At 39.2% G+C, this 13,289-nt stretch overlaps 1 protein-coding gene across 17 annotated transcripts in view; it reads right to left on the bottom strand.

The window, feature by feature from the left end:
- cadpsb (Ca2+-dependent activator protein for secretion b) overlaps positions 1-13,289 on the bottom strand; it is a 66,410-nt gene that overhangs the window by 38,446 nt on the left and 14,675 nt on the right. For all 17 annotated transcript variants that reach the window (XM_036002235.1, XM_036002236.1, XM_036002239.1 and 14 more), the window contains exons 2-3: positions 12,716-12,829; positions 10,664-10,996 (exon numbers count right to left, since the gene is read on the bottom strand). In XM_036002235.1, the coding sequence (XP_035858128.1) occupies positions 10,664-10,996; positions 12,716-12,829 (447 nt within the window). The remainder of the gene's footprint in view (positions 1-10,663; positions 10,997-12,715; positions 12,830-13,289) is intronic.

Genomic DNA, 13,289 nt, shown 5'->3' with positions numbered 1-13,289 from the left:
CACATCTTGCCGTCAGTTTTCTAATGGTGAGGTATAGCAGGATATAAATAACAGATATAAGCTAGACTGTAGGTCTAGAATGTAGGTCGAAACAAATGTGACCATGCCATCCAAAGGTGCTCATTCAGATTGGTAATGGTGATAAATGGTTTATGGCAGGACATAAAAAGGCTAATTAGAGTTCCAGTTTGCAATCATAGCAGCATGGAGTGCCAGCACACATGAATAGATAAAAAAGGAACTCAATCCGTCATAGGAGCCATGCTGCCAACACCATAGAGACTGTAAATGGACCATTGTTTGTGGAGAGGTCTTTTTGAAAGCGTCGAGATTTTGGAATTCTTCCTTTTCTTGTTGATTTCATCAGCAGAATGAAAATTATTAAACTCTCTGAAACAGTCGAGCTGAGAGAGGGCAGTAAAAAATAAAGTCAATGAAATACATTCACAGTAATGAGGAAAAACTTTAACTTCAATGAGCCATCCCAAACTGTTTTGGCACACTGAGACAAAAACAATGGTAATGTAATTTCTTTAAAAGGTTTGAAAACTGCCTGCATTGGACAATATCAGCTCCGGGCAAAGATGCCTGACATCTGTTAGCCTAGTTTTTGCCTTGGAGTATGAAAAGCAGAGGCATTCATGGCTCTCTCACATCAATAATGAATGAGAGATTTATATTAGCTGACACAAGGAAATAGAAGAGAGGGCTGATGTCTCTCTCCTGCTCGTTGCTTCTGTATGCTTCACTTCTTAAGTTATTCTCTCAGCCAATACAGCTCATTCTTGTCAAATATGATGTTGAGACTCACTAGTCACAGCCATTTCCTTTATGAGGATGGGAGTCTAAATGAAACATTGTATCTGCAGCACAGTTGTACCGGGGGAGTCAAAAACCTTTCCACACAGCAGTGTTTTCAGTGAAAAATAAAATCTACCTCATCTCACCCAGGTGTTGCAAAATCCTTGAGTTTTACACATAGGTGCTGTTTTTTAACACTGAGGGAACATACGATGCTATAGTTTTCAGGGAGGACATATTTCAGTTTTCCTTTTTGTAGTGGGTGCGTATGAATATTTGAAATAAAAATGTGTCAGCCTGTCAAAGGAGCATATTTGAACGGAAACTGAACATTTATTTGACAATTTCTATTTTCGAAAGCCATCCACTTTATATAATTTATGATTTTTTTCTGATAAGATTTGATCACTTTCTAGTTTTGAGAATACAGACCAGTATGAGTTTCATGGAAGCAAGCAAAATACAATTTAGGCTAATTATTGCAACAAGTAAAAAAATGTTAATGTTAATTTTTCAATACAAAGCAGCAGCAAAAGGTTGGCTGTAATATTGTAGGCTTTGTTTATATTTCCCTTGTGAATTTCTATATCCACTAAAAGTAAACATTGTATTTTAGTAAAACTATCTTAAAACTATTTTAAAAATGATGGTATTGGTTGTTGTGTATATTTAGTATCACAACAGATTCTCACTCCCATCGCGTAAAATACGGACGCTTGGTCAGGTGCATTTGGCATTGTTATTGACGATAAAAGTCTCCTTTAGCGTCATATCTAAATGCGCTTTATCTAAACGCCCTTGGTCGGGACTATTGGCGTCACTTTTGACGCAGTTAGGTTAAGGAAAAGGTTGTGGGTGGGCTTACGTTTCCATGACACGCGGGAAGAACGGGACGGTTGGGTTCAGGAAAAGAAGAAAGTGACGGATGGGTTTAGGAAACGTGACACGCGGGACGCGATCCCCTGGGTGACAGTCCTGTGTTGTTTGACCCATCCACCACCCCAACCAACCTCCCTATGCGGATTTTCGGGCTTTCATACTACTCGCTACAGTAGTCGCTCTTAGTGCTACATCATCTTCAAACCCCGTATAGCTACTGCTCTCCCTGGTGCGCTCTACAAACACGCTGAAGGACGCTTTTTGCGTCGCTTCAGACGGTGACAGCCACTGTCCAAACGTCCGTATTTTACGAGTGAGAACGGGTTGAGTATCAACAGTCAACTGCAAGGCATATAACTGATCAGCTGACTGTAGTAAGCAACAGTGGTGGATTGTAACTAAGTACATTTACTCAAGTACTGTACTTAAGTTACTTGTACTTTACTTGAGTCTTTTCTTTTATGCCACTTTCTACTTCTACTCCACTACATTTCAGAGAGAAATATTGTACTTTTTAATCCACTAAATTAATCTGACAGTTTAAATTCCTAGTCACTTCACAAATTAAGATTTTTGTACACAAAACACATGTAGTTTATAAAATGCAATGTTTTATTACAAATTAACCTACCCAACTATATACAGGGCTACAAGTCCAGCGGAAATGAAAACACTTTTTTGACAGAACTGTTTTGATCGTTTTCAGTTTCTACAATGTGAGGATTTTTCTGCATTGATTACTTTTACTTTTAATACTTTAAGTACATTTTTCTGATGACACATACTTTTACTTAACTAACATGACTTTTACAGTGTGCACTTTTACTTAAGTAAAGGATCTGAATACTTTTTCCACCACTAGTAAGCAACCTGGAAACAACCTGAGATATCCCTCTGATGAAGGCAAACTAGCCAAAATGTTTGGTGAATAAAGCATAATGTGAGAGAATCATCTCTACACAGCTGCACGGTCTCTCCAACCGAGCACCTGATCTATTTGTGATACAGTGCCCTAAAACACCTCTAGTCTCCTGCTGCTGGGACGCGTGCCAGAGCTGACCTCTCTGTGCCTCATGGTATTTCACCCACTACACGCCTTGTCTTTCAGCCTTTACCATATTGATTATCTGCCCCTTCCAGCAATCCTTTTTAAGAGCGAATGAGCTGAAGTCATGGTGTAGCTGTTAGGGTAGAGGCGGCGGGGGGGAAGAGTCACACAGATAGAGTGGTAAAAAAATACACAGTACTCTTATAGGAATGATGGGCATCTTGGTCATGCAAGCAGTAGAAAACATGTTCCGCTGTTAAAATCTTTGTTATTGAAATTGTTCCTGCATTACTTATTTCTATAATTGATTCTGTTCACTGATGTGCACATTATTAAATGATGTCAGCCAGATGGCGTCTTAAATGGAGGACAGTCAGTGTGAACTGTCAAGTCTAGTGTGTTACCAGTGCTGGCCACTAAACAGCCACCCTGCTACATAACCCAGAGTTCCTGTTTAGTAGAGCACATAATCAGACTCTGCCACCAGCTGCAGCAGAATGTCTGCACTTGCAGCAGAGTAGTACTCAGTGCTGTCCATAGACTGTTATGGTGCTGTCAAACAGTGACACTTAAAACAGTGGTGAGCACCCTGTGGTAACAAGTCCCACACACTGTTTTTTTTTGTTTTTTTTTCATTGTCCGGTAGCAGAAAACCAGATTCCTCACCTACAACCATTACTGTGACTGATACTGATTGCATTCCTGCCTGAGCTTTGCCTGAACATCTCCTTCCCCCCCCGTTGCTCACGGTCCTGTGCTGCCTGTCAAAACACTCAAGAGCTCTGGGCACTATTGGACTGCGGTGCCAGCGACATCTGACTCCTGCATTCCCAAAAGAACTGTCACTGCCATGCCTGGAAATCCAGCAGCTTGGTTTGTCAGTGTCTGACACTGCATTTTTACTGTCTCATCTGTGTGCCTCCCCCTCCCCAAAAACACAATAGACCTACAGTACATCCGTATGTCCAGGCAAATTTTCAACACTGCAAAACTGAATAACGCAGCAGCAGATACAGTGATGTTTGTCATTGTAACTATGTACAGATTGCAGCTAGTCTGCAAAATGGCTAACATGACGAGAATGACTCTGATGCGCAATTATGGAAAAAATCATAATCACGATTATTTTGGTCAATATTGAAATCATGATTATTTAACACGATTACTTGTTGCCTTTTGGAAAGATGTTGCAATTATTAAATAAAAAAAAATATATAAATAAAAAATAAAACCCCTGTAAAACAGGTAAACAAATCAACAGGGAAAACACTGTGAAAGTTTGAACTTTTTTTTTTCTTTCAGAACACAAGACAAAATAAGAGTTTAATTTAAAAATGTAATGTGCAAAATAATTGTTTTTCTCAATTACTCTGTTTTTGTTATCGTTAGGAGCCGAGATCGTAATCACGATTGAAAATTCAATTAATTGGACAGCCCTACTCTGAAACATGAACTGTGAAGGGGATGGGGCCAGTTTCTTCTATTACTCCCATCTCTCTCTTGACAGCAGTGAAAAGCAAAGAGTGTCGTGGCTGTGGGAGAAAGTAGAGCTGGAGGTCAGTGGCTGTGTGAACTAACAGCCACCACCCACTGAGCCCAACAGCACCCCAATCTTATCAAGCCTACAACTTTTGAAAGGTCACTGCTGTCAATGGCCCACGGGCTCGATATAGGGTGACAGGCAATCCCATATAAAATACCACTGGCTAAAAGGTAAGTTTCGCTCTACATTACTGAAGCTGACAGCAGCACTGCAGCTAAATAAAGGTGACACTGCCTCAGTGGTAGCCAAGCTGACAGCAGGTTAAAGGTGATGGAGCAGAAGCAGGTGGGTAGTTAACAGCACAGCTGATGACAGATTCCCAGGTGGATGCTGGGGCATTAGCAACAATCGCCCAGTAGCGGTTTCTTGTAGAGAACAAAGGCTGGGCGGACAGAGCTAGATTGTAGGTGGATGGGATCAGGAGGAGTTGAAGCAGCTGGTCTATATTTAGACTCGCTGTGGGTGATATGTATTTGTATGTTTGTTAAAAAAAGTGTGCAGTGTGAAAGAAGGCTTTTCTTGGGCGAGTGTAGAGACATGCGAGGCATGCTAACTAGGAAATGTGCTAATGAGTGGACATGGTAAATAATTCTCCATCTCAACTTCTAATATCCTAATCAATTTAGAGAATATTTCTTCGGTCTAGCGCACAGGTTTGGTTTATTTTAATCTTGTTGAAAGCTGACCTGAATCAGTTATTTTATCTTAGATTACTATGTGTAATGTGAAAGGGATGACTCATAGGGGAACATATCACCCGACTCTACAGGTCCCTCCGGCTCTACAGGACATTGTTTTGGTTTTACAGCCCACAACGTTACTGTTTTTATTCACTCACACAAGCTTCATTTCCAGATGACACTTGAAAACATGAGGATTTTTTGGTAGTGTAGTAGCAAGGACATCTCTACCAAGGACAAACTTTTTATTTTTTTCCTCATAATAAACATTATCCAGATTTCAAACCACGTGGGTTCAGTCAAGCTTCACCCTGCATTTCAGCACCACTGCTTTTTCAGCTTAGAGGTGGCTGGGCAGGCATAGCAAATGCTTTCATCCTCTACCAATTCTGTGTGCAGTGAAGAGGCTCCATTACGCAATTATATCAGCTACAGGCTAAACCAGGAAGAGCTCAGGCCTCATTTCCCAACTAACAGTTGCTGACAAGACAAATTAAAAAGGAAAAGGAGGGGTTTCCTGCAAAGCCTAGGGAAAGCTGATTTGAGTATGGGGTGTCAGTTGGGGCACAGGCCATGATTTATAGCTCAGTGGGTGGAAAGTCTCATTCTGATATGCTTGTGCCTTACTTTCACTCCCAGGCTTTGGTAATTTAATCAACCAATTGAGATAAGGGAATCATTTTAGTTATTGAAAGTCCACTGGTGTGAATAAATATCAGGAATTAAATCACCTCAGCATGAGAATCTGTAAGCAGTAGCCTATACAATATAATACAGCTGAAACACTTGATGGATTAGTCATCTATTTTAGGCTATTCATTTTAATAACCAATTCATCATTACTGTAGTTTTTCAAGCAAAAATGCTAAACATTCACTGGTTTGTGAGGAGGGTAGCTCATAATGCAAAACATCACAGAGAAATGGTCACTTTACTTGCGAAAATGAAAACATATTTTGTTTACCTGTTATGCAGCAGCAGGTTGCAGGTTAAGCAGGTCTTAAATGTAGCGTTTGGTTTAGTAATCACAGTTGGCCCAGGATGATAAAGTGACGCCAACATTTGAGTCCAACATTTCCAGCGAATAAGAGAAGAGCAAGTAGCACACCTTGTGGAAATGTTTGATTTAAACGTTGGTTTCGCCCCGGACAAACATTTGAGCTAATCAGAGGACACCGCACTATGCGTTCCTGCATGGTTTCAGCGCAATTGTATTTTTATCTCAAATCGTAGGCATCTGTCCTTGATCCGCTAGCTGCCTGCCCCCTGAATACACTGTGAAAAAGCCTGGTCTCGGGAGACAACACAGGGGGCATAAACGTCAAACAAACACTAGGGGGACAGGATAGGCACCAAAATAAAACAAACATGTTCCAGCCAATCACCGACAAGATGGTTGGGGGAGGGGGTGGGTGTTAGTAACAGTTAGTCAGTTAGTCATGACAGTTACGGGAACATGGGGGGAGGGGCGAGCTTGCTCTGTTTTGTTTGAAATTTACTTGGAACGTCAACAGAAGTAACGTTATGCAGGAACGCATAGTGCACCTTTAAGTGCTGATGTCGCAAATGAGGCTAACATTAATGTTACACGGGTAACAGTTACCGTTAGTCTTTCCGGAGTTGTCTGAGAACAAAACAGAGCTTAAGAACACTGAATGTTAGACTTACATTCGTCAGATAACCAGAAAGACAACTCTAATTTAATATTAATGTTGCTCTTTGTCTGCTGGATGTTAAAGTAGACAAATGTTTGCTAACACCAGCTCTGTAGCTTTAAATCTGTCACCTTGTTTTGGAGTTTTTCTGCCATCTAGTGGCCAAACAGTGAATAATGCAGCAATCAGGGTTAGAGTAGTAGTAGGCCTACTCTAAAATTGCAGTAAACATATTTACACATGTTTTTGTTAAGCCAATATTGATAACATTCAAATTATATAAAAGTATTAATGCTTAATGCTGAAGAAATAGTAGCCTATGTAATGTATCCTTACTTCCCTGTAAACAAAGAAATGATCTGAAGCACCCACTGAACAATCTAATTTGTTTAACAGCACCTCATGCCATCTGCGTAGATTTATACTGTACATCAGCAACTGTTAAAACTGGGATGACACCTGGTTCAAAGAAATTCAGCATTTTAAAACTCACTGGCTTCCAAGAGGTAGGTCCATTAGATCTAAATGAAATGAAGAAGTACGTTTTTTTATGCATTATGATGAGCAGATGTAAATGTATAGAAGCCCTCCTCTAAATCTGACGTGATGAGACTTTTAATTAAGCTCCTGAAGAAATAATACATTAGTGCTGCTATCAGAAATCCCATAGAGAATAGTAAAGCAGTAAAGACAGCAAGGGAAGGAGAATTATGACTGACATGCACCCCCAGTGTCCACTATTATCCACCTACAATAAAGTATTGCTGGCCTGGTATCAGGAGATATATCTTGAGGAGACATATTTACTTTTGAAATATGTCCATTCAATGCCACAATAATGACATGGTGTCTAGATGGAAAATACTTATAAATAAACATACACCTAGAGTAATTAAATAGTCCTCATTATCATTAATCTACTCAATAAACTAAATGATAAAAGGGTGATTATTTTCGAGCACTTGTCAGATTAAACATCACATTTCATGGATTATTTTCACATTTTTCGCACTGTATCAAACAAAATAGTACAAACCCTTTTCCCCTGTAAAGCATCAACAAGCTTATTTTGAGAAAATTTAAATACTGGATCTACTGTTTGACATTGTTCGTTTTGTCTTTTATTGCTTACAGAGCACACAACAGCTTAGAATATATTGTCATCATAAGGATCATAAATAATTTGACAAAGTGTTATAACAACCTGTAAAATATCATGCAGTGTCTGATGTGTGCCATATTTTTAGCAAAATGTGTGTATATTTAAATTTAGTTAGAGGATTTGAGAGATACAGAATATCTTTTCATGTGCTGATTTTCTGCCTTTACTTTCCAGACAGTCTGCAGTTATATGACTAATTTCCGCCACAGCTGTTTTACTTAAACTAAAAATAAAATCTGAACCTTACAACCAGGTTCAAAAACACAAATCTTTTTATTTTAATTTAGAAAATGTTAGTAAATCAACACAGTGGAAACAAATTTGTATTAATATATAGTTAACAAATTATGGTTTACAAAAATGTGTTGCAACGTAGACACCAGACACATTTTCTTACAGTTGTTTGATCATGCTTGGTATCACCACTGCTAAATTACTGCAGCCATCAGGGAGTCGAGCATGCTCAGAGTCTGGCTGGCACAGCCGCCGGCCGTACCAGTCTAATCAGTCTGTTAGTCATTTCCAGGGGCTGCTCTTGCTTCAGTGTGAGACAGAAATAGATCAGTGCTTCCTTTCTTCTATTTGGATGTAACTGCAAAAAATGTAAATCTTCAGCGATAACTGTTAAAAAAATGATGGCCTCTGAATCCCAGCCAATCCATGAAAACCTTTCATCAAATCCCAGCAGCCCTGAGCCCATGCTGACTGGATTGCTGTGTCTCCTTTTTAGTGAGGACTTTATCATTTAGTAGAGGGCAAAAATGGCTGCTGGTTGCTTACTGACGAGATGCTCAAAGTCAACATCAGTACAGTCTGATGTTTTCATTATAGCAGCAAATGAAATGAGAGAGAGAGAGAGAGAGCGAGAGAGAGAGAGAGAGAGAGAGAGAGAGAGAGAGAGAGAGAGAGAGAGAGAGAGAGAGGGAGGGCTCCAAGAACAGCAGGAAAAGCAGCTGGAGGATCTGTTTACATGTATATGAGTGATCAATTGAAAATAAATCTATCCCTTTCCAGAACAACGACCTGAATCTATGTGCCATTTTTACCTACCTTTTCATTTTTATATACCTATAAAAATAATCTGAATTGCACCACAGTATGCAGCTACACACATGTTTCTGCAGCTTTTATGTTGGTGTATTGTTGAATGTTCTTCAGTAGCTCTGTATTGTTAAGAGTGGGATCTGTTCAGGGAAATGGTATTATGTTCTGCATGCAGATTTTTGACCGCATATGAACAGCTCTGCTGCCAGCACATTAAGAAAAACTAGGTTAAGCATCTTCAAAGGCTTGGGAAGAAAAATGCACAGTGGATTTGTTGGCTATGGCGATGTATTGCACCTCAGCATTAGAAGCATCTAACAAATGAACACTCTGCAGAACAGAGCCCATATTGAACTTTGCCAACAGAGTCATTTGAAGAGTACTGAACAATCTAATTTGTTTAACAGCACCTCATGCCATCTGCGCAGACTTATACTGTACATCAGCAACTGTTAAAACTGGGATGACACCTGGTTCAAAGAAATTCAGCACTTTAAAACTCACTGGCTTCCAAGAGGTAGGTCCATTACATCTAAATGAAATGAAGAGGTACCTTTTTTGTATGCATTAAATGATGAGCCGATCTAAATGTATAGAAGCCCTCCTCTAAATCCTGACATGATGAGACTTTTAATCAAGCTCCTGAAGAAAGAATACATTAGTGCTGCTATCAGCAATCCCATAGAGAGTAGTAAAGCAGTAAAAACAGCAAGGGAAGGAGAATTATGTCTGACATGCACCCCCAGTGTCCACTATTATCCACCTGCAATCTCAACCTATCTCCCCTACAATAAAGTATTGCTGGCCTGGTATCAGGAGATATATCTTGAGGAGACATATTTACTTTTGAAATATGTCCATTCAATGCCACAATAATGACATGGTGTCTAGATGGAAAATACTTATAAATAAACATACACCTAGAGTAATTAAATAGTCATCATTATCATTAATCTACTCAATAAACAAAATGATAAAAGGGTGATTATGTCCGAGCACTTGTCTGATTAAACATCACATTTCATGGATTATTTTGACATTTTTTGCTAATCTGGTGATTCTATGTCCATTATCCTAATGTCACATTACTGTTTTTAGTCAGACCAGAATATTGTGTTGTCACACTTGGGCAAAGGATTTCTTTTTAGACCATTGCCAGTTTTTCACAAGAATCTGGTACATTTGGTAATTTTTTGTCAAATCTGGAAGTGGTCGGAAAAGAGATTTCACGTCCAACTCAAACGTTGGTCTGGGGTAACTTTAGCCTGATACCAGGCTGCCCATCACAAGGTCTGGAAGCCCACAGTGACACCCTAAAATGTCTTGTTTTTTGTCTAACCAACAGTTCAATACTCAAATTAGAAAATAAGTTGGAACCAACAAATATTTTTTTCACATTTTTGCTCAAACTAATTTTGATCAAACAACATAAATGAATAATTGATTTTCAAAATTGTTGCAGAATTATTATCTGTTGAACAACTTAGTGATTCATTGATTAATTTCTTCAGCTCTTAACCCATCCACTTTACTACCTGTAAAGAGTAGCAGATCATTATGTCACTATTGTGATCACAAAGACGATTTTGTGGTTTTCAGAAGTTTAGAGTGAAAAAAAATTAATGTTAGCAAAATAATCATAGGAAAGCATTTAATATTCACAATATTTAGAACATTAGGCATTCATGATGTATACTGTAATTGATCTACTGTTTAACCGATCTTATGTGTGAACATAATTATAATAACCCCCACATTTAAAAAAAACTGAAAAAATTCTCTGCCACTCAAATATTTGGGCCAAGTGTGAAAACCTTCTGAGACATAACACCTGTGGGCTTAAGATCTTACCTGACAGGCTTGATAAAGCAGCTGGTGCTCAAACTTTTTGATGCCGAGGATATTCTGGAACATCTCGTACAGCTGGTCCTTGCTGAGGATCAGCTCAGAGGCCGCGCTGGCAGTCATGCGTTGCTGCGCTTTGCGTGGATCCTCGTCGCCGCGGTAGATGGTGTCAAACTTGGCCATCCAGGAGCTGAGCACCGTCTCCTTGCTCAGACCGTCAATCTCTGGAAGGCTGCGTACACGCTTCTCGATGTGCCTCTTGAACACTTCCCTGAAATCATTGGCTGAGAAGCCGCCGCTCTGGACCATCTTAGCCACACGGTCACTCTTTAGGAACACCTACATTGTGAGAGACTAAAGTTACTAATTGCAGTTATGTAAGAGATTGAGATCCATAAAAAGAAGCCCTTTTATTTCAAATGATTAGTAATAATTTGATAGCTCAAGACTTCTAAACAGACTTGTATTTACCCATTTTCACATATCTAATGCCATGTAGAGTACATGGCATAAGAGTTGTGAAGAACTTTTCTGTCACATTCTGTCTCAAACACCAAATGTCTGTCTTCATGAGCAAAAGAAAACTGTTCTTGTTAATTTTGAATTGAAAAATCAGAGGCATGTATGTAAAGTTGTGACTCAACGCGGCCAAAGCTGCATGCTGTCTCCTGCTAATCACAGCCTAACAGGGACAGAGACAGGCGGGGCTATATTGTCACAGCATCAAGCGAAGTAACCATCAGAGCTGACTGCTTTTTCACTCTGACAGTCACATTTTGTTCTTAGCATCCAGTATGGATAAAAGCAGCCATTACTGAAACATTACCCTTGTCATTTGGTGTATGTATCAGTGGATAACAAAGGTTTTTGTAGGCTGAAATTATAGGATGTTAAGCTGTGACCATGCAAAATTTAGCTAATAATTGTGACCCTCGCTGTTTCAATAAAGATGCCACTTTAAGCGGATGAGTATATTTGCAATTTTTAAATAAATGTACTACTTTTTTTTTTTTTTAGACAAAGTGAAGAAACAATCTACACACTGCGGACAAGATGCTAAATTACCCAAGAGAAAAAACTACTTTTTTTTTTACTGTACCTTCACATTATGTTTACATGGTTTACAAGGTTTCAATCATTCCACAATCATCAGTCTCTTACCATAGTAAAACAGGGAGGGAGCCATAATCATTATAAGGGTTTCCTGTTAGTTTATAACTCAGAACATTTTCCAGGATGTTGTAGTGTTACAGTAATAAATATTGTTACAACAATACATCAAGACATAATTGTCTTGACAGCCACAAACTGGTTAAAAAACATGACAAAGTGCATTCAAAAGAAGCGTAGACTCATTTTCAGGTTCATTTTAAAATTTTTAAATGCATTTTTCACATTAACAGTAAATATATCAAAAAATATATACATTTGTGGTTAGCTGTCACACACAGGTCATCCTGTAATAAACTTCCATGGCAGCCTATATGTGTTCGGTTTTTAATAATGACTGAGCTTGTTTTTCCATCATGGATTTGGCCTTGAGGCTAACGTATCCCACTATCTGCAATGCTTTTTGTACTGTATGCATGGTAATAATGACTTTTTCATCTGCAGATTGAATACTGAGGTTTGGAAAGATGGCTGTGTCAGCCACATGCTCTCTGACTCATAATCTGTGCAGTGAAAAGCTTTAGCCACCATTTTACAACTCAGCCATCTGAATACGAGCATTTTGACATGGAATAGCAAGAGGGCTGTGAAGTGCTTTTTTTACGTTTTAGGCTGAAAGCTGATCATTTCTCGTTATAAATCCTCTGCAAAATCTCCTCTACAAAACCAAATACTGTACATCACAAATGTCTAAAATTTGTTACAGATAATAGATCATAAATATTCAGCTGCATTTGAAGATTACTGAAACCTCTAAATATGTACACGCATATGAATGATATATTTCACATTTAGTTAATACTTTTGAAAGCATCAAGTCCCTGTGCTTGGATACCTAAATGGTTCTGACTGTGATAGTGCTGCTATATGGTTATGCTGTGTTGTTACCTCATTGTAGCTCTGCACAGCATTGATGAATGCCTCATCAGCCACAATCTGTGTGTCTCCATTGAGAAAGGCCTGGAAACGATCCTTAGTCTGCTGAAGTTGCTGCTTGGTTATCTGTGGAAGCAAGGCCAAACAGAGGACACCTAAGCATTAAAACCAGGTTAGGGAATGAGTCAAAACAAGCAGACATTAGTTTAAACAACAATAATATCCAACCACTTTTGAATAACTTATTCTAGACGAGCAGAGCAGCCCAAACATCCTTTCCCCAGGAGCTTCCTGAAGTCCATCCTGTGGGAACACGAAGCACTCCCGGGCCAGTTGGGACATGTAATCCCTGTAGTGTTTCCTAAGTCTACCTTTGCATCTCCTTGACAATCATGCTCTGAGCACCTCTAAAGGTAGGAGGCCAGGAGGCATTCCTGCTACATGTAAGTGTCCAAACCACATCAACTGGCTCCTGTCAATGCAAAGGAGCAGAAGCTCAATAACAAGTCATCCCAAATCTCTGAGCTTCACATGGACTGAAACCAGGAACCTCATCTGAGCTGATGGTATCCACAATGTCATTCTT

Source organism: Sander lucioperca, chromosome 6 (assembly GCF_008315115.2).
Source record: "Sander lucioperca isolate FBNREF2018 chromosome 6, SLUC_FBN_1.2, whole genome shotgun sequence".
In the NCBI taxonomy this organism is placed as follows: Eukaryota; Metazoa; Chordata; class Actinopteri; order Perciformes; family Percidae; genus Sander; species Sander lucioperca.
The sequence above is the reverse complement of the archived record's forward strand: the minus strand, read 5'-3'. Positions and strand labels throughout refer to the sequence as shown.